At 45.7% G+C, this 25,688-nt stretch overlaps 1 protein-coding gene across 3 annotated transcripts in view; it reads left to right on the plus strand.

Annotated features, from left to right (window-relative positions):
• The window catches only part of ABLIM1 (actin binding LIM protein 1), a 317,822-nt gene that overhangs the window by 139,256 nt on the left and 152,878 nt on the right, over window positions 1–25,688 (plus strand). For all 3 annotated transcript variants that reach the window (XM_033841728.2, XM_033841732.2, XM_073793954.1), the window contains exon 2: window positions 24,559–24,693. In XM_033841728.2, coding sequence (XP_033697619.2) covers window positions 24,559–24,693 — 135 coding nt within the window. The remainder of the gene's footprint in view (window positions 1–24,558; window positions 24,694–25,688) is intronic.

Below are 25,688 nucleotides of genomic sequence, written 5' to 3' on the forward strand. Positions count from 1 at the left end.
TTCAGGTTTATTATGCTAATGGATGGATGGAGAAATAGGATCATGACAGCTAACTGTATTAAGACCACACCTTAGGACAAAGAGAAACAGCTTCTGCTCCATCCATTCTGCTCCTGTGTATCTTTCATAGATCACGTTGTTTTGCTTTGGTTTTTCATGGACTAAGGGGTAATTGAGTGAAATGATTTGGTGTGAATATAGGTGCCTCTAATAATGTTTCCTCTCTTTTTGGGGTGATACCAGGAACCCTCAGAGTAACAGATAAATATGTTGACATTTAATCAAGGTCAGGTCCCTTCATTTTTACTTCTCCCACAGAGGAGAGAAACAACCTGGCTCTAATCTCTATTGCTAATGGATTTGAGTTTGTTTCCCCAACAGGAGTAATTTATGAGTGATGGGAAAGGGGATTGTAAAAGCCACTTCCCGATTCCATCCCCCAGGGGTCCGTGGAAGCTCCAGACTTGCTGTATGTGGTGAATGTATTATAGATCAGTGGTCTCCGAATAGCAGCTCTTTTTAAGTCATTGCAGACTTCCCAAAGCTCGGATTGCCTGGGTTCACATTTGCTTTACAAGTCAGTAGCCACTTTCTGACTGGAACACTTTGGACAGGGCACCGAGAGGTCACATACTAGTATTATCTTAGCCCTTAGCCACTGATTAAAGGCTGTTCCTTTTTTATTTTGAGGTCTGTGTCCGTCTCCACTTCTGTCTCCCAGCTTCCTGATTGCATTGACCTCAGCCAACAGCAGGGGAAGGCAGGGTTTTTGGTGGGTACACAAGCTTTCTTCCGTGGGAAGAAAGGAATTTCATTATAGCTTTTAAAGCGAGAAGGGCACAGGAAAGCATGCAGTCCAGACATTCATCCTAGAGTGAGAAAATGGGGCTTCAGAAAGGGTAGGTAAATTGCTCAAAATCACACAGCGGGTAATTGGACCAAGCGCTCATCCTCTGTGTTCCATCAAAGCAGAACATGGCTCAGTGTCTGCATTTACTACAGCGTGTGGACACCCATTGGCTCCGTCACTAGACAGCGAGCGTCTCAGCAGCAGCCCTGTGTCTCTCTCTTTAATCTTCCAGTTCATAGCTTGGTGCCTGCCCATCGTAGATTCTTACAGTTGAAACAGGTTGGCCTGTTGTCAGAGCTGGATCCAGAACCTGTGTCTTCCTGATTCTGAGACCTTTCTAGTCCTCTCCATTTTCTCTTGCTGCCAGAGAGGCCTAGCTTCTTCCTTTCTCCTGGAGCTGACATGAATCAGCCTTGAGCGAGCTTGGATCACGGCAGCGTCCATCCTGAGGAACGTGGGAAGCCCTCTGAAGGAGTGACGTAGATTGCCTGTTGCTCACCACTTAGAGATGGTTTAGCTCCCACCGGTTTGCACCACCATTCTCTCTCCTAGGTAAAGTTTCCAAGTATCTCTCGGCTTGGGGTTGACACTGACTGGAAAGAAAGCATGCTGGCAGATCACACCTCTACAGGTGTGGACTGACATTTACCAACATGCTTTGACCCTCCTTCTCTTCTCTTCTCCTAACCAGGTGCCCACCCATTTCCAGTTGCAGAGACTTATTGATCTGGGAATCTTGATGAAGTGGTTATTTCTCTGACGCGTTCAACGGCGTCTTACCCTTGCTGTGTCCTATAACAAAGAAGCAGGAGAGATTTTGTGGGTTTATCAGTCAGTATCTGTCTTCCTGAATACACTTTCATCAGCCTCAACTCCAGAGCCCACTCTACTCATTTAAAAACTGTCATTGCCTAGCTTACGTGTGTTCTAGTACAAGTTTTAAAAATGAACACAAAAGGGATTTATTATTCCTTTTTGTTAGAGAAAACAAGAATAAGCAAATACTAGAGATTACGTTGTGTAAACACTCATTTATTTAAACAATAAGGGGGGCCTTATGGGGTTTGGAAATCATGTAAGAGGATAAAAATTTAGCAGCAAGGGAGTCACATCAAGGACAGAGCTCTACATTTGAGCAAATCATTTTTTGTTTATTTTGTTTCTCAGAAGTTTTCTGTCACCGTTAGATGACCCAACTTGCTTTTATTTATTTTTTAAATAAATTTATTTATTTATTTTGGCTGCATTGGGTCTTCATTGCTGCACGTGGGCTTTCTCTAGTTGCGGCGAGCGGGGGCTACTTTCTCTTCGTTGCGGTGCGCGGGCTTCTCGTTGTGGTGTCTTCTCTTGTTGTGGAGCACGGGCTCTAGGCGCACGGGCTTCAGTAGTTGTGGCACGTGGGCTCAGTAGTTGTGGCGCACGGGCTTAGTTGCTCCATGGCATGTGGGATCTTCCCGGACCAGGGATCGAACCCGTGTCCCCTGTGTTGGCAGGCAGATTCTTAACCACTGCGCCACCAGGGAAGTCCCCCAACTTGCTTTTAAGGTCGAGCAGGACCCAGTGAAACTCATTGTAGTTCACCCTCAGTGGAGAGACGTTCACCCTCCACCTGACATTCAGGTATATGAGACACACACACACAAACACACACACACACGGAGCAGTCTTGTTTCTTAGCAACTTCTGAGAACAGCAGTGTACTGAGTCTCAGATGTGTCCTACAGACTGGCACCAACGTAATCCTCTTGGGACGCTGATGTCATCATATTTCCAGCTCAGAAACCTAAATGAGTGACAAGGTAAAGTTCAAGGCTTCCTGCTAATCATTGAGGGTTCTCCTCAAGTCCTGAAATTACCTCCTCCCCACCGCTATCTAAGACAATCTTGTTTTTTTTGTGTGTGCTTTTATTTCTTTCTTTATTTACGTCTTTATTGGAGTATAATTGCTTTACAATGGTGTGTTAGTTTCTGCTTTATAACAAAGTGAATCAGCTATACATAAACATATGTTCCCATATCTCTTCCCTCTTGCGTCTCCCTCCCACCCTCCCTATCCCATCCCTCTAGGTGGTCACAGAGCACCGAGCTGATCTCCCTGTGCTATGCGGCTGCTTCCCGCTAGCTATCTGTTTTACATTTGTTAGTGTATATATGTCCATGCCACTCTCTCACTTCGTCCCAGCCTCCCCTACCCTCCCTGTGTCCTCAAGTCGGTTCTCAACATCTGCATCTTTATTCCTGCCCTGCCACTAGGTTCTGTTTTTGTTTTTAATGTTACTATTAAATCTGCCAGTTATTGAAAATATACTAACTGGCAGGCTTTGTGTTGAAAGCCTTACGTACATTGTCTCTAATCTTTGAAACCATCAAGGTCAGTGGTACTCCTCCCCTTGAATAGATGAGGAAGAGGGGGTTCACAGGAGTTTAGAAACTTGCCAGAGGTCACTTAGCGAGAAAGTAGAAGAGCTGATTTTCTACCCAGGCCTATCTGCCTCCAGAATCTGTGCTAATTGTACTTATGGTACCTCCCCCCACACTTTTCCTATTTGAATAAACATGGCGGTATCTTCCTTCTCCATCCTGGGTCATTCTGCCCCTCCTGTCCTGGTAAGAAATATATATAGTCTCCTTTTCTGTATCCGCCCAAGACCTAACTCAAGTTCTGCTTCCTAACAGTGCTTTACAAAGGCCCACCCCTTCTGTATGTTCTTCTAGAGTTACTCTGAACACTGAAGTAAATACCAGAGAAATTATACAACAATTTAATCATCACCTGTATGACTTAAGGAAGAGTGTCTGTCTCTCCCTAAGGAGTTGTTGACTTCATATATTGTCTTAACAAACAACATTTAGAGTTGCCACGTGTTGTTGCCTCTAATGGTATCTGTTCTTCCCCCCCATCGCACTCCTTCCAAAACCCACTCTTTCCAAAACCCACACCCACACAGACACTACCCACTCAGGCGCGTGCACGCTGCCTAATGTAATCAAAATCCATTTCTGTTGCATCCTTGGGGAAGTCTGAGAACAGATCGTTCTCTGCAGTATAATAATTCATTATCCATCCAAGTTGCCTTCCAGGCCCCCTGTTGGTGTAAAATAGCTTCTCCTAGATTCAGTTTTCCAACCCTGCTTACCAGGTTGAGGCTTCCTACCCCACCCCTACCTGTGCCTGGAATTGTCTAGGTTCTTCATTTTTCCTTAACTCGAAAAGCCCCAAGTTTTTCAAGGGACACCAATGACAGGGATATTTCCTAAGTAAGGTCTAAAGGGAAGCTATTGATTTAGGGAGATACCACGATGCTATAAGCTTCAGAACACATTGTCTTGATCTGTGACTTATGCACACAGCTCAGTTGTGAACTTTGAATCTTTGGAGGGAGAGGAGATCCAGTTTTGTCATCATATTCCACTCGAAAGGAAAAAAAAACCAAGTGTGAATTTCTCTTACTGTTTTATAAACGAAATAGTACTACTCTCACTAGGAAGTACGGCTCTGCTCTGGTTTTCTTCACAACTGAAGGGCTGTCTGGGTGATGGGATTTCTAACGCTAAGGGAAAGAACTTCACATTAAAAAACAAAAAAAATCACAACAGATCCCTGCCCTCTGCCACCTACTCACTGACGTCTAAAAATGTTTATCCAGAGAGAGAAAAAAAAAGACTTTGTTTCCACAATTCGACTTAAGGCTGAATGTGGAAAGAAATCTGAGAGAAGGAACACATTGACTTAAATGTACCCTCTCTTGAGAACATCTCAGCTGGTTGGGCCACTGAGATGGGTGGTCTTCTTTATCCATTCATCTGTCGATGGACATTTAGGAGAAACCCTTTTTTAAAGAACAAGAACTTGACTTTCCAAAGTCCTGCAGAAAAGACATCCTCAGTGAGACTCACCCTACCAAGAGCAAAATCTTGTGCACCAATTCTCTGTGAGGAGGGGGCTTCTCTGCGTCATCATCATATTCACAGCTCCTGGGAGGCAGGAAGGAGGGCCCTCATAGTGTTTGCATCTCGTATGCCAAAGCCGAAATGCTGAGTATTTTCCTGGGCCAGCATTAGAGTCAGAGGACCTTTCAGAAGGTTCAGTGATGGGTGAGCGGTGCAGGATTTCTTCCCATTGTGGTTGAGCCTGATCTGGGCACACCACAGTAGAATCCAGCCCAGCTTCCTATTCCATTGTGTGTTGGTGTGATGGTGACTCATACGGAGAGGTATGTTTATCCCAAACTGGCAGGAGCTGTGTATTCAAGGGCAAATTTCGTTAACAGTGGGGAGGGTGAATATTTGTATGCATGACCTCTTTTCTCTGAAACGTTGTATTTGTGTTCACACTGACATGATTAATGCTATTATGGTCCAGTGTGCCCTGAGGGGCCCCAGGGTTGAGTTTCTGTGTCCCACTGCAATCCAATAGGCTGACTTCTTTGAATACTTGGACTTAACTGTGAAGATGCTGGTTTTCTTAAGACTTCCAGGGAAATTACTATCTAGGGCAGTGGTTCTCAACTGTTAGCAGGCATCAGAACCACCTGGAAGGCTTGTAAGAACAGGGGTTTCTAGGTCCTCTTCCCAGAGTTCTGATTCAGTAAGTCTGAGGAAGGGCCTGGGGTTTTGCATTTCTAGCAATTCCCAGGTGATGTTGACGCCTGTGGTCCGGGGATCATACTCTGACACTGTCTAGGTAATCCATGGTTTCTGTGGGTAAAATGATCAGCCTTCCAGGCAGAGAAGTCAGAACTTTTATATAAGTAGCCTCTCCATTCTCTTTTGCTAATTTATCTTGCTTACAACGCAGACAGCAAAGAGAAGGCCGAGAGCATTGTTCTCACTCTGACTCTCCTGCGTCGCAGAATAAAACTATAGTTCATTAAAAAAAATATCTTCTGGGAGATCTGAGTGGCCAGGAGACTGCTGTCAGTATATGACACTGGATGGGCAGAGAGTGGGCATGGGAGGAAGTTAAAAGGTGCCTTTCCCTGGGAGTGAGTTGGCGTTCAGCTTGACTTGGGGAAGGCAGGGAGTCATGGCACAGGAGTGCCATTCTGTAACCATCATTCCTAATCTAGAAGGGTTAGGTGAACATTTTTACTGGGGTTCATACACCTTTTTGGAATCCTTTGTAAAAGATAATTTCAAAGGAGCCAGGATAGTCTCTGAGGAGCTAAAACATAGTATTAAAACCTGGAGCATTTCACCCACCTCCGCTATATCGGTCTGTATTCTAGATGTCTGGATTCTGTCTTGTCATTCAACAACATTGATTGTTCAGCAGTCTGTATTCACAATGCTATTTGAAACATTGTGCAGGGAGAAACAAGAAAAATTAAGACAAATAGAGAATGGTAGAGAAAGGTAGCACGGTTATTTCACTGTGGAGTATCTGATGGGAAATGAGAGAGAGGGCTGAGTACCCCTCAGAAAAATGGCAGGAGCTGCGGGTTCCCAGGTCCGTGGAGGGTCCCCTAAGTGACACGTGGAGCTAGATGAGTGTCTGCTGGATTGCTGTGTGCCACTCGTGGGAGCCCTGTCTGGACAGCCGTCGAGGACCACCCATCTCAGTGGGAATGGTATCTGCTGGACTGGGTTCAGTGGTGCTGTACCTGCTCAACTGGAAGACACTGCCAGTCCTGCCATGTGTGAAGAGCCCAGCCTGAAGCAATGAACCATAGCAACGGGCTTCTTGAGCGCATCACAAATTTATTGAGGTCTACTCTCCACAAGGCATATCGGGGGTAACCTGATACACTGAAAAGGTCCTACTTTCAGTAGGTTAATGAATTAGCCAGTGTGGGGAGGGGTGCTGATTGAAAAGAGAGGCAACATAAGGTGATCAGAAGGGGTATATAAATGGTATTCTCTTGGGGTTCAAAGGAAGGAAGAGTTAGTGTTTCAAATGAATCACAAAAGGCTTTACAGAAAAGGAAGCATTTAAGATTGACCTTGAAGGGTTCTGTTAATTTCTTCCTGTTAGGGATGGTGTTTAATTCAATTCGTACTCAGTGTACAGTGTCTGCTCCATAGTAAGTGCTCAGTGAATGTTGAACGAACTAACAAGTGGATGAAGGATGCGTATGGGTGCAGGAGGTGGTTATCCTTGTTTAAATGTTTATTCAGAACCTAATAAGAGATGAGCAGTCTAGGTATAGAAACAAATACAATGTAGTTCTTGACCTGAAAGCACTCACATTCTAGCAAGGAACATAAACACAGAAACGATTATGATATAATGTGAAATGTATGCAGCAGAGAACTCAAAGTAATACGGGGCTGCAGTGCAGGGAGTGACTAACTCTCCTGGGAGGTCATGGCAAGCAAGCCTTTGAAGGTTGAACAGGAGTGCAACAAGTGGATAAAGGGGAAATGGGAGAAAGGTTTCCAACTGGCAAAACAGAAGCAATGCAGGAAACGCAGCCAGCTGAGTTTGGCAGGAACTACTATTGGTCACGTGACTGCAGTGAACGTGAGAAAGGGTAAATGGAGGGCTTTGCAGGTCAGGTTGAGTTGAGGATGGTTAGAACCAAAGGCTGTACATACAGATGCCTCCAAGAATCAGGCAGGTGACCCAAATGAATGGAGATTAGGACAAACTGGACAGCAGGGACCCCCCTACAGCAAAAAGCCACTCTGTTGCTCTATCCTGGTTCCCACGAAACTAGGAATGGAGGCATGTAGGCCACATGGCCAGGCCTTCCAATTTCCAAGAGTGACTAGAAATAGGGGTTTTTATGTAAAATCTCCAGATGCTTAAATGTTGGCAAATGATTCAACTTTCTCTTCAAAAAAATCTTTGTGTAGGCCAAACAAAACATGTCTGTGGGCAGGACTCGGCCAAAGGGCCTTCCAGTTGTGGTCTGGGGCTTAACACAGCGCTCGCCAAACCTACCCACAGTGAGAAATCCATTTGGACACATCAAGACTCAAGACTTGTGCACTTCTGCATATAAATAGCTACAGAAGAAGTCACATGAAGCAATCCTTAACCTTTACTCTCCACTCTTTTCTAGCCTCTCCTATTTTTTTAACTAAGCTGGTCATGATCCATTGAACTGATATCCTGTTTCATGGGTCAAGACCTGAAGTTTGAAAACCATTGGTTTAGAACATCTACACTAACTAAAGTTTTATTGGATGGAAACAGAGCAAGGTACTTTCTTGGGCAACCATGTTTCTATCCTGGACACTTACAATAGTGCTTAATATGTACATTTTGGTCATTTTGGTTAAGTTGGATTTATTCACTTGCAACTGGAAAAGTTTTGACAGAATAATTTTGGAATCTTTTCGTGATCATTTTATCCTAATCAGAAGTTGGCCAGAATTTGGTGTCCTCTTTTGGGGTGCTTGTCATCTTTTGGGTCAATTAAGGACTGACCCAGCTGTTCAATTCAGAGTAAAATGCTACGTGGTTGAATTTCAGCAGAAAGTCCAAAGGAAACCCCCATTCAGGCCTCATTAGCATCTAAGCCTGATATTTCTGGAACGACTTTTTCATTTAGAAGAATTTCCCCATATGATTCCACATCACTTCTCTGCTCGCCTGGTCCCCTTGTTTTTGCATCACAACCTGGGAGAGTAGAACAAGTTCAGGGCTTGGGCAGTCTGTCAGGTACCACGTCACCCATCATCAGTGCAACAGCTCTTCACCTCCATTGGTTGGGCACCATGTGCTATATAGCATTCAGTTTTGACATATCAGAGTATTTCAAGAAATATTGTAACGTAGGGGCTTTGGAGAGAGTTCACCCCTCCCTTGGAATGTCTGAGAGGTGAGTTGTCAAAGCAAGCCTCCGTGCAGCAGGAAAAGCATAACCTTTCTTTGGGTCCTGGGTGTGTCTGCCGTCACTCCTATCTTGAGGTGGAGGCACTCCTGCAAGATGCAACAGGACTCAAAAAGAGCTTGGACTAGGAAACAAGAGCACCAGAGTGGCTTCTTGCCATTGGCAGGTGCGGCAGTGATGGAGAGACCCCCCTAGGGAAAGGCCGTGCTTAACATGAGAGCCCAGGGACCACGGTGAGGTGGCACTGATATGGTGGCTTTGCTTAATAGGTAGGCAGAGAAGCCAGGTGCTAAACGTGAATCAAACAAACAAGGCCAGACAGAGAGCGGCAACCTACAAGGACAGAGAGTGTCCCATACGATACTACCGGGGGTGGGGAACCAGTGCAGGGCAAGACCATGAGGAACAGTATTTGAAGATGAGGTGGGAAGCCTCCCTTTCTTTACAGGATCTGTGTGTCACCTCCCTCCAGGGCCCCATTCTCATCCTCGTGCGGGGGAGCGGCCCCCTCTGGAGTTGTGCAGCCACAGCCCGCACATCTTCTTTCCCCAGAGGCAGTGCTGCCAGGGAGTGAATGCTGGGGTTGCTATCAGATGAATCATGTCTCTAGAGGACGTAGAGCCAAGCTCTTCACCTGTGTGAGATTTGATTTTTTCTTCAGTGAAAATAGCACTGAAAACACCCACTTGTCTCTCCGGGTGTGGAGGTTTGGTAAGTTATCTGATAAGTTTGAGCGCTGGAAAGAATTACTGGTTAGATCTACAAGAAAAACCGTTAAAAAAAAAATAAACATGATGGATTGTTCATCGGAAACCAGGCTAGTGGGAGAAAAGGAAATGATGACATCTAGGAGAAAAAAAGAAAGTTGTACAAGAAAGGGGCTGTATTCACAGATTGCGCTGCAGGTTCTAGTCGAACGATAATTACATTCTCAAAGCGTAAGCGCTGACCACCGTTAATTGAAAATGTGGTTTAGCCATATTAGTAAGAACAAGATGTTAATAAGTAGTGACTGAGTTGGTATGAGAATGTAGCAATAAGAGTAGCAGTAAGAATTTCTTAAGACTAAGAAACAGAGCGATGAAGACCAGGAAAAACACCAAAAGTCGAACGCATCTACTTATGGTGAGCACAGAGCAGTGAGGGTGGGGAGGCAGGCAGTTGCCATCGTGCCTTATAAGTATGCGTGGTTTTGGTTTTTTTTTTTTTTTTGGCGGTATGTGGGCCTCTCACGGTTGTGGCCTCTCCCTTTGCAGAGCACAGGCTCCGGACGCGCAGGCTCAGCGGCCATGGCTCACGGGCCCAGCCGCTCCGCGGCATGTGGGATCTTCCCGGACCGGGGCACGAACCCGCGTCCCCTGCATCGGCAGGTGGACTCTCAACCACTGCGCCACCAGGGAAGCCCAGTGTATGTGGTTTTTATGCATATAAGCCTTTTTAGTTTCTTAAACTTTGATAAAAATTAAAACATATGGGAGAAAACCCATACTACCCTCTTCATATCTTTATTGTCAGGATTCATTTCAATGACAGAACTTGTATAAAAAGCTCAGAAACGTTGCCCAAACGTCCGTTGATCTCTAAAGTTTATTTAAATAGCAGGGTAGGTGCACAGCCCGGAGCCAGAGGGAATGACCCAAGATCCCTTGCAGAGAAAATAAAATGAAAATATAGGCGGTGAGAATAATTAAATTTGTAGCTGGATGGAGAGGCAGTCAAACTGCCTTCAGTTGGGATTTTCAGGAGAGACAGGTCCAGAGCCTGAACGTGTGAAACGCTTCCCTGTATGTGTTCATCTCTTTCTCATTTGTCCCTCGTGGTGCAATTGTTCCATTTACCTTGGTAACTTTGTATGATTATCCCCGAAGCCTTCGGGATGTTATAGGTTTGCCTGGAAACGAGTAGCATCTATGAGCGGGAGCTCTGCAGCCAGACTGCCTGGGTTAAAATCCCAGCTCCACTGTTACTAATTGTGTGACCTCAGGCAAGTCACTTAACCCCGGCTGTGCCTCGGTTTCCTCATCAGAAAATAAGGATATCAGTTGTACCAACTTCATAGGGTTGTCGTGAGGGTTGAATCAATACTATAAGGCATTTAAAATAACCTAGCAAGAGCTCAGTAATTGTTTGCTTTTGCAGCTATTGTTATCACTGTACCTCTGGACTGAGTAAAATTGGTGGGACAATGTTTTCATTGGGATGGAGTTCAGTAATCAGATTAGTTTCAGCACCCGGGCAGGTAAACAGAGCTAGACAGGTGAGTTAAGGAGCCACCCATTTCTGCTGGCCAGTGTCTTCCCAGTTCACCTCAAGCAGAGCAAGACCTTGGAAACTTTTGTCGTGCCACCCTGCTCCGGGACCACGCGAGTGGCTTCCTGTGGCCAGTCGTTCCTACTGTCCTGTGATAGAACGTCATCAAGGAGCTCTACTGGCTGGGTTCTTGAAGCCCACGTCCCCTGGGCAAGCAAGCTGATGACAGTAGTTCATCTTTCTGCTGTGGAATGAAATGAGACGGCTGATAATGATTTGGTGCAGGAACCTGTGGACCTTATAAGAACAGTTGTTTTAAAATGTTTGAGGCCGGAAGCCAGGTGTGCCCAGGATTCTTGCCGAGGAAACTGTCCACCCACGGTGCAGCAGCCCCTGCTGGCTTCCTCCCCATCATCATGTGATGTCCTGCTCTGGGAACACTGCGTTTCCATTTTCCAAGGCTCTGGTGCCACCTCTGCTCCTGGCCCCGGGTCAGTTCGACTGGAAGTGGTACTCCTTTGTGCAGTTCTCATTCAGAGAGAAGCTTAGCCAGAGTTGATTTGAAACTGGTCCACCAGTAAGCTCATCCCTTCAGCTTTTGGTTTTTTGTCTGAGTCAGAAATTTAAGCAAGTCTTAGTCATTATGTCATTAGTTGAGTTTATTGACATCATCAAAATTACCTAACTGATACATCCGATTGGTGACGCCAAGGCATTTAACCAACTTTCGATTTCACCCAAAGGCTGTTACTATGGAAGAGAGACAGAAAATCAGGCTAGTGTTAAGTGAATGAACACGCTGAACATACATCTACAGAGCATAGACCTGGTGCCAGAAACCGTGCTAGACCCTGGGAATACAGTGGCAGTAACCTTGTAGTAAGAAGACAGAAAAGAAGGAAACAGAATGTTTAGACTGTGGTAAGTATAAAGCAAGTAAACAGAGATGGGGGCAGCAGGGAAGCAGGGAAACCGAGTTGACTTGGGTGGTCCCGAGGGAGCTCTCAGAGGGTTGATGTGAGAGGTGCTTCAGGATGAGACCAGAAGAGGAGGAGCCAGCCTTGCAAATACCAGAGGGACCAGCGTTCTGGAAGGGAAGGGGCATGTGGAGATTTCTTTTTTTTTTAAAGGAGATGTCGGGGGTAGGAGTTTATTAATTAATTTATTTATTTTTGCTGTGTTGGGTCTTGCTGTGGCGAGCGGGGGCCGCTCTTCATCGCGGTGCGCGGGCCTCTCACTATCGCAGCCTCTCTTGTGGTGGAGCACAGGCTCCAGATGCACAGGCTCAGTAGTTGTGGCTCACAGGCCTAGTTGCTCCGAGGCATGTGGGATCCTCCCAGACCAGGGCCCGAACCCGTTTCCCCTGCATTAGCAGGCAGATTCTCAACCACTGCGCCACCAGGGAAGCCCGCATGTGGAGATCTTGAAGCGTCGGGAACAGGAGCTTGGGAGCGATGTGGAGAGGACATGAGAACAGACCAGGGAGGTGGGCAGGCTCCGTGGGCTACCATAGGGTGCCTTGGATAATGCGGCAGAAGCTACTTAGAGGCCTTAGCTGGTGGTATGATCTGCTCAAATAATGCCCTTAAAAGATCATTCCGGTTGCTCTGTAGCAAAGGGATTGAACATGAGTCAAAAGCCCACACTATTTGAAGACAGACCCTGTGCATTCTTCCCAACTGTCCCCTAAACCCCTCCTAGCACCCTACTTGTTGAGGAACCAATTACTCAGAGGAGACTAATGGACACTAGTCAAACCTGCTACTTAAAATCAATAGAGACAGAAAATAGATTAGTGGTTGCCCAGGGCTGAGCAGGGGAGGGATGGGGGCGTGCCTGCTAATGGGTATGGGGTCTCTTCTGGGGGTGATAAAAACGTAAAAAATACCAGAATTACTACTTGTGGTGATGGTCACACAATTCTGTGAATATACCTAAAAACATTGAATTGTACACTTTAAATGGGTAAAATTTAGGATGTGTGAACTATATGCTGATAAAACAAGATCTGCCCTTTAGAGTCTTACGGGTTAGACTGAAATGATGACACCGAAAACTGTAAGATTCATTGGGTGCACTGAACATTCACTGGGTGTTACCCAGCAGAAGAGTAGGTGTCCATTGCTAAAAGCCACAGAAGACAGCAGAGCTGGAAATTCAACGTATTTGTGTTTGAGGCGGAGCACATGGTCATTTATTTATGATCAAGGACCTTAAACTACAGTTCACCGTATCCCCACACTGAAACAGCATGGGAACCATCATGGCTTCCATTTGATGGACACTCATTATCTGTCAGGAAAAGTGCTGAGCACCTTACATACATTTATCCTTGTAAGTGTCAGAATAGGTTTCGTACCCATTTTTCAGAAGAGGAAATTGAGGCCTGGGAAGAAAAGTAACTTGTTCCATGATCACAGAGCTAAGAGGAGTGGAGCCCGGATTCGCACCAGGCCTGGCTGACCAGAATCAGGACTGTGACCACGTCACCGCTGGAGGGGACCCCTCGCTGAAAGCCATCATGTCATAGTGCGTGGCTCCCAATTTGCCTGCACTGTGAGCTGAAAACCAGTCCTAACTCAGCTCCTAAGAAATAGGCCAATTATACTCTGATTATATCACTCATCTCAAGACCTCCACCTGGGAGAGAGAAGGAACCTTTAGAGTCTGTTCCTTAGCTTGTCCTTCAAGGATGCGCAGGTCAAACTTTGTTCACTGTCTTCTATTCCATGTTGCCCTTTGCGCACTGCGTGCTTCCGCCAAACCAGGTGTCCTGACGGTCCCCAGATATACCCCGTCCCACCCCTCCATCATCTAAGATGCCTTCCTCTTCCTTCCTACTCATTTAAATCCTGCCCTCCTACCCTGCCTTAAAGACCCAGCTGGAAGGATGCTTCCTTCTTGAAAATTTTTTTGGTTTCTCTCTCCTCAGTTTACACTTTTACTTCAGCACACGATTTACTCTCTACCTTTTATTGCCATTCATATTCCTTCTCTTTCTCTCTCTCTCTCTCTCTCTCTCCCCGTCTCTCTTTATCTCCTTATCTGTCTGTTTATCCTTTCCTCCACCTCCTTCCATCTAACCTACCCCATAAAAGTGTAAACTCTTTGAGGGCAGGATCTGGGACTTACACAAATGTCACGGGAGAAACTCTGCCGCTTTCGCCTTCCGTTGCTCTTGCCCACGAAGCCTCTGGGTCAGAGGGCTGCCTGACTAACCATAGCTCTCCCACCTTCAGACCCTGGCTCACGCTGTCCCTGTTCCCTGAACTATCCTCCCCTTGTCACCATTTACATTCTGCCCATACCACGGTCTCAAATCCCAGTCCTTCCTCCCTGGAACTTTCTCCAGCTATTCGTCCCAACCTACTGCATGCTTCTCCCTGCAGAAGTCCTAGCATATCGTCTGTGCCTCTCCTACAGTCTTAAACCTCCCAGGACAGCTCCCAAGTGGTTTTCTCTCAGCACTGACCAGCTCCCCAGGGAGAGCCTCCTGTGTGCTGTGCACAGAACTGGGTAGGGCACGGGAGGTCTGTCTCCAGAGTTCCCCATAGGGCCTGGAACAACACAGGACACACAGCAGCTCTTAATGTGGTCAGTATTTGTTGACTCTTGTTGCTAAGAAGTTATTTCTCAAGCGTTGGAAGGCTGCATTTAGGAGTTTTAATGGAGACATTTATGTAATGTCTCTGTCCTCTTCCCCCACCGGTCGCGTGTTGAACTTCAAACGTATTTTTTCTTTTCCAGTGATAGACTTCACTAAGTCTGAACTTTGCTAAACTTTAGGAAATAATCTCTTTTCCCCCACTCCAGCAGATGAATCCCTGAAGTTAAATGAGAGAATGATCGAACCACCCAGGGTCAGGCTCTCTGTCGCCCGGATGATGAGGAAAATACCTGGCAAGGTGACAAGTATAGATGATGTGTGCTTGCCTTTTCTTGCAAAGGTAACACGGGGCAGAGTTATGTCATACAGAAAGCTTGAACAAGCCAGACTGAAGTTCTGAAAGGAGACTAAATACCTAAAGTGTAGTTCCAGCGTTTGTAAGATCATGTCTGATTCTGCACGTTGGATACTGTGAACTCAAGTCCTTTGCTTTCATCTTCCCCATAGGCCTGCGGACGCTGGAGAGACCCAGGGGAAGGTGACTGTGCGTGTTTATTCAGAGTGCGAGTGGGAGGGCCACTTCAGAAAGGGTTCAAAGTCTTGTTTTTGAAATTTACTACCACCTGAATTAAAATCCTCATGTTGCTTTTTACCAGCAAGTGACCTCGGGCACGGTGGTGTGCCAGTAAACGTGTCACAACCGTCTCTGGGAGCGGGCACAAGGCAAAGCCCTGATTTGTAAAGTTTGCCGATTTCCGTGGTGTAAATACCCGCCCCGTGGCTGATTTCAGGCTACTAAGGTGAAGTCACTGAGCGCACAGTTGGGCAGAGCTGTGCAAGGCCAGCTCTCTGCAGCAGGCAAGAGCCCTACCAGCTCACCACTCTTGGAGGGAAGGTCCTTAACATTGCTAATGCTCAGTGAGGTCAATCTGAGGTTGATAGGATCGAGGGAGATATTATATTTGAACACCTTTTGTAAATTGTGAAGTACCATACGCATATTAACAATTTTCATTCGTTTGTCTTAAGTGCTATTTTTACTAGTTAGTAATTCCCGGTGTGTCCTGGGCAGTAAGTAGAAGCAGAAAAAAAAAAAAAAAAAAAAGGCAAAGACAGCTGGGAAGCTTCCTGTGCTGATATCAGACTTCAGTGTGTACCTCACAGGGACACTACAGTTAACATCTTGGTTTTCTGTTTTTTTTAAACCCCTCTCATGTGTCTGGGTTTGGAATTAGCGGGGGAGAAGGCAGTGGTGGTGCTACCAGGCCTAAGTGAAACCCCATCCCAGGACCCTAGGCCTAAATGCTGTTAGACTGCGACCCTGTCCCTCGGTGGTCTGCCAGCAGGGTCCAGGCTGCGGCCACAGCCCAAGTGTTTGACTTGATCCAATTCTAAGTAGAATTGCTGGGGCAGGGACAATTTGAGATCCCTGGGTGACTTTCAAAGGCTGTATCACATTTCAGAAGGTATTGTTGTTAAACTTTAGAAATTCCTGCTCATCAGGGTTAGTGACGGTCTTTCCCAACATTCAGATGACTTGGGCATCTGTGTGCCAGGCCGGTGCTGTGGGCGCTGGCCCACGAGGAGATGACCTCGTGCTGTCCCCACTTCAACCTGTGAGGCATTCTTAGCCCTTCTTTTTTTAAATAAATTTATTTATTATTTATTTTTGGCTGTGTTTGGTCTTCGTTGCTGCGCACGGGCTTTTCTCCAGTTGCGGTGCACGAGCTTCTCATTGTGGTGGCTTCTCTCGTTGTGGAGCACAGGCTTTAGGCACGCGGGCTTCAGCAGTTGCTGCACACGGTCTCAGTAGTTGTGGCTCACGGGCTTAGTTGCTCCGTGGCATGTGGGATCTTCCCGGACCAGGGCTCGAACCCGTGTCCCCTGCATCGGCAGGCAGATTCTTAACCACCGCGCCGCCAGGGAAGCCCCTCTTAGCCCTTCTGTATGGTCTTGGGGAAGCGGAGGCTCGTGTCAGGAGAGGCAGGGCTAGGAGTCAGGTCTCCTGCAGGGTCCTTTTGAGTTACTGTTCGGGGAGAGCGGTGTGGCTTTCTACCGGTGACTGTGCTCCAAAGTTAAATGACTAAGTGCTGTCAGAGAAGGGCTAGGGGAGGCCAAAGAAGGGAGTGGCCTCAGTGAGTCATCTCAACCAAACGGTGTGTCAAGGGAGACACTCTTTTAGAAGCAGGAGGAGAAGACACCGAACTGATGGTACATCCCTTGCTAAGATTAACCTTCCCACCCAGAAGGCAGGTGTAGCACACACAGCAGGGCAAAAGCGTCATGATTTACACGGAGGAAATTTCCTGGCTGAATTATTATAATCCTAGTACCTCTTTGCCTTGGGGGAATCAGATTAACTGGATTAAAGCCTGGGCTGTTGCTATAATCAGGATCCCAGCTGACCCATTGGTGACGGTGTCTTTTATGTTTGGAGGAATAGCAGAGACAAACTGCGTTGCCTCAGAAAAGGCAAATCAGATATTGGGATCTGTTACAAGCGGAAAGCCACCAGTGGCAGGATGCTAGAACACAGCTGTCCTACTGCCCGCCGGGAGTGTTTGTGCCAAGGCGGCCGTGTGCTTTGTGCTAAGCAGTAATCCCGACCACCAGACTAACATGGTATAAGGAAATTAGGTCATGGAAGCCAATTTAAGAGAAGGGTCATTTTGGACAACTACTGACATGGTAACAGTGGGTAGCTTCCCGTAACTACCACTTGCCACAGCAGGAAATGGACTTCTGGGTAAACTGCAAATTAAGCCCTCTGTGCATTTATTTAAACTCCTGAGTTGCTCGATTCCTAGGCTCAATACTAGTACCGTTTGAGCGTAAAGAAAGGGAGGAGGTGGAGAGAAGCGGTGGAAGGGCGGGAGAACACATCTCTGTGATGTGTGTTTACAATTAAATGGGAGCTAATGGGGTAGAAGCATAGAAAGCTTTCTCAGTAGTGAAGCAGTTCCTCTGAAATGTAGACTCCCAGGATAATAGGATTCCTATCTTTAGACAGAAACCAAACTTACCAGCAGAAAATCATTTTGTGATTGCAAATCCAGACCAGTCCTAACCAGACAGTTTTCCAACCCAGGCCCCTCTGCTCAGGGTGGAGGCTGGATGCATCCCCTTGCTCTATTACCCTTCCCCTGTAAGTGTTCTTTCCCCATAAATTGCCGCAGCCTGGAATAACTTCTTTTATATTTGAAGTGTTATTTCCCATCTGCTTGTTTACTAGCAGGTGTTACCTTTGGGATTACGATGCAGCTGGGTGTTTACTGCTTCTGAGCTGTGTAATCAGAATTTAGTACATTGTACTAGCTTGGTTTCGTTCTATGCTGTATAATACTTTCCTGTGGAAATCCCCTACCCAGTGCTTCTGAGTGTGGGCTTTGTAGTCAGACGACTTCCTAGTTGTGTAATCTTTTTTTTTTTTAACTTTTTATTTTATATTGGAGTATAGTTGATTAGCAATGTTGTGATAGTTTCGGATGTACAGCAAAGTGATTCAGTGATATATATACATGTATCTGTTCTTTTTCAAATTCTTTTCCCATTTGTTACATAATATTGAGCAGAGTTCCCTGTGTTATATAGTAGGTCCTTGTTGGTTATCCATTTTATACAATTTTTTTTTTTTGCGGTACGCGGGCCTTTCACTGCTGTGGCCTCTCCCGTTGCAGAGCACAGGCTCCGGACGCACAGACTCAGTGGCCATGGCCCACAGGCCCAGCCGCTCCGCGGCACGTGGGATCTCCCCGGACCGGGGCACGAACCCATGTCCCCTGCATCGGCAGGCGGACTCTCAACCACTGCGCCACCAGGGAAGCCCTTATCCATTTTAAATACAGCAGTGTGTACCTGTCAATCCCAAACTCTCTAACTATCCCTTCCCCCCACCCTTCCCACCTGATAGCCATAAGTTCATTCTCTAAGTCTGTGAGTCTGTTTCTGTTTCATAAATAAGTCTTGAACAAGGTATTTGACTCCTAGCCTTGGTGTCTTCCTCTGCACAACAGGAATAATAAAACAGCACCCCCGAAAGGCAGTTGTGATGATTATCTGTGATTGCGAGTGTAAATTAGTTAACACAGGGCCTAGAACATAGTAAGTATTCAATAAATTGTACTTGTTACAATAATAGAATGGTGTTACAGAGTTACATACTGAGATGTCATAAGTTCAAGAATCTGTAGCTTCATATGGGAGATGCTCCAATAGTGGTATTGGATGGTAACTGTATTTTCCCTGATCCAATAATTGAACTGAGAAGTACAGAGAGAACAACTCAGATTATTTGAAATCAGAAGTATCCCAGAAACCTGAAGGAATTGACCATTGAGCTTGCAATTTTGTAGGGTCAGGATTGATGCACTGTGAAACAGAAGCAAAATAAACACAAAACAAGAGAAAATTAAGTGCTGGGTGACAGTGCAGGTATTTAGTGCTTTAGGACTTGGAGGAGAATGAAATACTTTATTACCATAAGCTACAGTGAGAGCTTCAGAGAAGCTTCAGATGACTGACCAGGAAGTGGTCAGGAGGCCTCACTTGTATATTTATATGAATGGACCGCAGAGGATTTTAGTGTCTATCTTTGGGGTTGGCCTCCCAGAGTTCAAAACCACTCAGCACAGTGAGAAGTACTCAGCAATGTAGTTTCTTCTTAAATATCTAAATAGCTGTTGTGGGTCATGTTATTGAAGATCTCTGAAATGAGACCAAGAACTTTAGACTTGATGGATTGGGACTGAGAGAGATAATGGAAGTTATTTGGTTTTATTTTAATAGACTTTATTTTTTAGAGCAGTCTTAGATTTAAAGAAAATTCAGCAAGATAGTACAGAGAGTTTCCGTATACTAGTTTTCCATATGAGTAGCATCTTACATTAATATAATTCTTTTGTTATAGTTAATGACAAAACTGACACACTGTTAACTTAAGACTAGACTTTGTTTGTATTTTCTTGGTTTTATATGATGTCTTTTTTCTGTTCTGGGATCCCATCCAGGATACCACACTACATTTAGTCATCAAGGCTCCTCTTGGCTGTGACGATATGACTTTCCTCCTTGTTTTTGATGATCTTGACGATTTTGACGAGTACTGGTCTGGTACTTTGGGGATTTTCTCATGATTAGATTCGGATTGTGAGGTTTGAGGAGGAAGGAAGGTCACAGGGGCAAAGTACTAGTTTTCATCACATCATATCAAAGGTACATGCTATCAACACGACTTGTTGATGTTGACCTTGACCACCTGGGTGAGGTAGTGCTTGTCAGAGTTGTCCACTGTAAAGTTTCTCTCCCACTCCCCCTTCCATACTGTCCCCTCTGGAAGGAGGTCACCAAGCACAGCCCAAACTTAAGGAGTGGGGAGTGATGCCCCACTCCTTTGAGTTGCCTACTCTTCGCAGGTCACATTGAAGAAGAAGGAGCCAGGGAGCAGGGAACTCTCAGCAATCTGAGAAAAAGGGGTTGAAGACTGGATTCATGTGGTGAGAGAAGGGATGACTAAGGGATGTGAGATTGGACAGAATTTCGTGGGAGATGAAAGAGAGGGTGGGATCAGGATGGCTGCACGTCTCCAAGCGTCAGTGATCAGGGGATCGTTTGGGTGTAAAGAGCACTGCATTGGTTTATTGGCAACTCTGTTTCGTGGCTGTGTCACCTTGGGTGAGTCACTCTGTTCCTCCAAGTCTCAGTTTGCCCATTTGTAAAACGTTCTTGACAGTTTCTGCTCTTCCTACCTTGTTGGGCTCTCATGAGAGTAATGAGATATCTCTCATGAGATAATGCAGATGGAAGGGCTTTGAAAGCCATTAAGCCTGTGTGGTTTCAAAGGCTGGCGAAGGGAGTGACGGTACTAATGACAGGGACGCGTACTTGGGAGGGGGATTTATTACCTGAGAGATTCTGAATAACTCAGATAACCCGGGGCAAGGTATAACTCATCCTGAGGATGCTGTCATAGGCTGTGATAGTCACCTGCTAAGGAGATTTTTACTTCAAATATGTTTTCTCAGATATTCTGATTCTGCTGGTCTAGTTGCATGGTCTGTCCCTCAGAAGGAAAGAACTTGGGTAAGACGAGGCTGGTTCTGGAATATTAGGAGGGGCTCCACCTAATCTTTTCAGCTTTCCTCTTACAGCCTTTAATGTCCTCTGCTTGGGGGCACTGAAGGTAACAGGTTTCCTTAATGATCTCAACCCCTCCCACCCACCCCCACACACAGTCTCATCACCTGCGATCTCTAATACGCATTTCCAAAGTAACACATCCAAAATGGAACTTTGGTTCTGTTCTATGCTGGAGTCCCAGGGATGAGGCTAACCTGCTTTACTTGACTGTGAAACTCCTCAGTTAGCCTTGCAATAGCCTGTTTTAACTGAGTCTCCAGAATCCCTCCCAACTGGATATTGTGCAGTGGACGAATCCCTTTACCTTTTCAGGCAAGTAAATTCTTGGCTCTTCATATACATTTCCTCGCCATTCAGGAGATACGCAACCATGCTTTTGGTTTCTCATCGTATTATTCTTATTTTAGCGACAAACGGATGAGCCATGGAAGAGTTTAACCATGTCTGCCCAAATTCCGGGGTAAATCACTGACGACTTGGTACAGCAGAAGAAACTTGGGAAGCCCGAGTGCTGAGTGTACCGCTGTCAATAATTTGCTGCTGACTTTGGGCACAAGGAGTGTAAGCTCTCTGCTCCTCATTTTCCCTATCGGTAGAATACGGAGGGACTACCCAGGCTCTGAAGGATGGAGCAATCGAGTAAAAATTAGCAGCAGAGCTAGTTGGCAAATGAGAGGAGTACAGAATTAATGTCATTTTTTATGTTGCAAGGGGCTCAGCACATTTCAAAAACGTAGGCTTGAGCCAAAGAATATACATTTGGTATTAACCAAACTGCCAAAGGAAGTTATGTAAAGGAAACCTCTTTATTGATCTTTAAAAAGCGGAGAGATTCTTCTGTCTCTACTGATTTGAGTTGGGATGAAATAAATACTGAGTCTCTTTTGGTCTTTGGATCCTGTCCTCCAACAAGCAGAGCCCATTTCTTCACAAGTAGGTGGTTCTGATAAGCGTCTGCCTGGGCTGATGTATGATGGAAAGGCAAGGAAACGTGATGTAGTCTCTGCTCATCTCTGGGTGAAAATAAAGGTCATCTCTGGGCATGGAGGATTGCGCAGTGTAATATATATTTCCAAAGGGAAATGCCTGCAAAATGCAGATGCTGAGCCCAGTTCTGACGTCTGTGACTGGTGCCAGCATGGACATTGGCACCTGCGTTGAGGGCAAAGGGAAGAGCCAAGAAGTGAAAGGATATCTTCCTTCCCTCATCATTACTCAGCATAGCTGGCTTGCTTAGCTATAAAAAATGCAAGTGTCCAGAGAAACCGCAGTGCAATTTCTCATCCAAAAATGCCTTCTCCCTCACAGTCAAGAGATCCACTGTGTTCTAATATTGTTTCTGAGGTGGATGGTCTCGTGGGTTACTTTTCTTCACTCTAACTCTTCTCTGTAACTTGCTTAACAGTATTGTCTGAATTCTAAGGGGACAGTAGTTCTTAAACTGTAGTATGCATAAGAATCACCTGAGGAGCTTACGAAAATAACAGGTCCCCAACTCGCACCCCTGGTTCAGTGGGCTGAGGAATCTGCGTATTCAGTACATGGCACAGGGAGTTCTGATATAGGGGATCAGCAGAGCCACCTTGAGGATTACCACCTGGGTGCCACGCTCAGCTAGCAATATATTACCGTACACAGTGCATAAGCCTTTATAAACCAAGTCCTAGTTGCTGCTTTTAGAGCAGTACTTGAGCCTGGCTAAATAAATTATTGCCTGACTTAACAACAATCATCGCTGGACTTATACTAATTTCTGATTTCTAAATTTCTGATTTAGACAAGAGGATCATGAGCTTGGGAGTCAGAAAGCCCTGGGTGTAGATCTTTGAGCCTCCACTTACCGTTACCTGAGAAGGCTGCTCAGCTTCTCTGAGGCTTGATTTGCTCACCTGTCAAGGGGGAACAGTATTCCCCAAGTCACTGAGGGAGGGGTGGTGAGGATGAAATAAAATGACTTATATGGGAGCACCTAGCACCGTGCCTGGCACTTAGCAGACAGATGCTCCGTAAATGCTATTTTCCTCCATTCTTATAGGAAGCAGGAGGTTGAAACAAACAAACGAAAGACCTTACATAAAGCAGATACTGTTAAGGGAGACTTTTTTTTTAATGCCCAGGTGAATAGATTTTTGGCCTTGTTACACATCATTTTAAAAGTCAGTGGTTGTTTAGAGATCTTGGAAGGAAGCCCCTTCTTAATTCCTTTAGATAGTACTGACTTCTGTTGTGAATACGGGTTTCCAAGAGAGATCCCAGCAGGCAGATAAGGAAATGCAGGGGTATCACGATGTTCATACCTTTGCCGAACACTTTGGGGTCCAGTGCAGGGATTTCAGGTCAGGAGTTTAACCCGAAACTACACCTGCTCCTGGTCTAAATCTCACAAGGAGAACCTTGTTTCTGAGAATTTAACTAGTAATGGATTAATTGGACTGTCTTATTCAAACTCTTTCCAGGCGAAATGAGAACATTACAGTGGTCTGAGGGAAACAATGCACTATTATACTCGTGGTATACAGAGAGCTCCTTGCTGTGAGGTGCTTTCTAAATTCAATTTCAGCAATACCTGCCCACACCCCCCTCCCCCGGTCCAACCTGGTTTTACCGTTTGAAAAAAGAAATCATCTTTGTTCTTTGTGTTGGTTGATTAATTTTAGGTTCACTGTTCTTATCCCATATCACGCTCATGTAGGTACTTATGTAATACATTTCTGTATATCACATGGTTCCTCCTCCTGAGGACCCAAATCAGAAAAGGAATTTAAAGCACTGAACGCCTCGCTGCATTCTCTGGCTGGACAAATGGCAGGTTCAGTGAAGATCCTTGGGTAGCGTCGAGCAGGTGTCCCCTTGCTGCCTCTACTCTCCTGGTCCTTTGTAAGAGGAGCCTGTAATCCTATTCCTGGGGCACGGCAGTCACAATAACTTCTGTTCTCTGAAGGCCACACTCTGGAAACTGGGAGAATAATCCCTGTAAGCCCCATCATATGATTTTAGAGCCTGGAAAGATCTTCGAAATCCGCTGATCCAATTCCCTTTGTTTTACAGGAGAGATTCAGAGAAATCCACGTAGTTACTAATTTATTTATTTATTTATTTATTATTATTATTTTTTTTTTGCGGTACGCTGGCCTCACTGTTGCGGCCTCTCCTGTTGTGGAGCACAGGCTCCGGACACGCAGGCTCAGCGGCCATGGCTCACGGGCCCAGCCGCTCCGCGGCATGTAGGATCTTCCCAGACTGGGGCACGAACCCGTGTCCCCTGCATCGGCAGGCGGACTCTCAACCACTCAGGAACTGTGCACACAATAGGAGGCTCGTAATAGACATCCAACGGGTTGAGTTGCCAAATGAGGATCAGGAACGACTCTTTGGAGACGAGGAACTAGCCAGTGCCTGCTAACTAAGAAGGAAATAAATGCTAACTGAGCCCCTTTGGTGCACGAGTGTTCTGCTGTGTTCAGAGGAGCTGGGGAAAGAAGGAGAAGTAAAAACGGGGAGAAACACAAAAATACGAACTTTAACAAACGGTCCTCATTGTCAAGGAACTTACAGTCTGCAGTGAACTCCTGGCTGGAAGGCACTTTCTAAATCAAGATAGGGACGTACCGTACACTATTGAACCAAATAAGATCATATACTTAATGACCCAATTACCTAGTCCTGGAGAAGTCTGGGAGGAAGAGACAAGACTTCTGGCTGCCAGAGGAGCAAGCCCAGTGTTTTCCCCACCGGACTGTTAAAGCCACAGCTCTCTTATTGATCTGTGTGTCCCCGTGATTATGACATGGGGGCAGAGGCTCCACCGGTGCTTATTGAATCAATATGTGGCTCATGTGATACTAAAATTCTGGGTATGTTTATGCGTGCCCACCATGACTGCTTTTGTAGGAATGCTTTCTACTCACATGGATCTTTTTTTGTTTTTCTTTCAGTGGCCCACCCTCAGGACCCTCACCACCCGTCAGAGAAACCTGTCATTCACTGCCATAAATGTGGGGAGCCATGCAAGGGTGAAGTGCTTCGGGTCCAGACCAAACATTTCCACATCAGATGTTTCACCTGCAAAGGTATGGAGCCTCCAGCTTCCTGGCTGTGTGCATGTCCTTGCCTTGGAGGCTGCCCCATCCCCTTAACTCCACACCAGCTCACCAGATGGTAAATGAATGTGCTCCCAGACCCTGGAATTGCTCACCTTCTCTAATTTGGGAATGGATTAAACTTAAGGGGGAGACTGAGCTCCCCCCACCCCCAAGACCAGCAGTGCACTGTCTTTGGGTGTTCACTGAGGTTCCTGATCCTAGGAGGGGAGACTAATTGTGGAAGAGCAATGAAAATGGAGTTTTGTGTTTTGTTTTGTTTTGTTTTTCTTTTTGGCTGTGCCACGCGGCATATGGGGTCTTAGTTCCCCAACCAGGGATCAAACCCGTGACCCCTGCTATGGAAGCATGGAGTCTTAACCACTGGACTGCCAGAGAAGTCCCAAGTTTATATTTCTTTTTAAAAATATTTAAAAAATTTTTTTATTTTGTTGAAGTATAGTTGATTTACAATGTTGTGTTAGTTTCTAGTGTACAGCAAAGTGATTCAGTTATACATATATTTACGTATTCTTTTTCATATTCTTTTCCATTCTGGTTTGTCACAGGCTATTGAATGTGGTTCCCTGTGCTACACTGTAGGACCTTGCTGTTTATCTGTACTTTATATTTCTTTTTCACTGAGATGAGGGACTCCTACTTCAAAGTAACCATGTCCCAAAGCCATTTTTTAAAGGAGGACTGGAAAACTTTAAGATTGGGGTGCTAGGACACTGGCTTCTGTGCGTGCTTGTGTGTGTGTGTGTGTGTGTGTGTTGAGAAGTAAGAATTAAGCAAGAACACTTGGAAGGCCTCCAAGCAGGAAAACACTTCCCACTTAAGAAGTGACCCGTCTGTGGTTGATTTCTGTTAACAAGCCCCCCTTTCTGGGGGTGCAGCTCTTGGCATCTACATATGAAATGTGCTGTCCTGTTATCCTGGAGCCAGGGCATGGCCAAGTGGCCAAGGAAGAAGCGAGTAGTTTC

This window comes from Tursiops truncatus, chromosome 16 (assembly GCF_011762595.2).
Source record: "Tursiops truncatus isolate mTurTru1 chromosome 16, mTurTru1.mat.Y, whole genome shotgun sequence".
NCBI lineage: Eukaryota > Metazoa > Chordata > Mammalia > Artiodactyla > Delphinidae > Tursiops > Tursiops truncatus.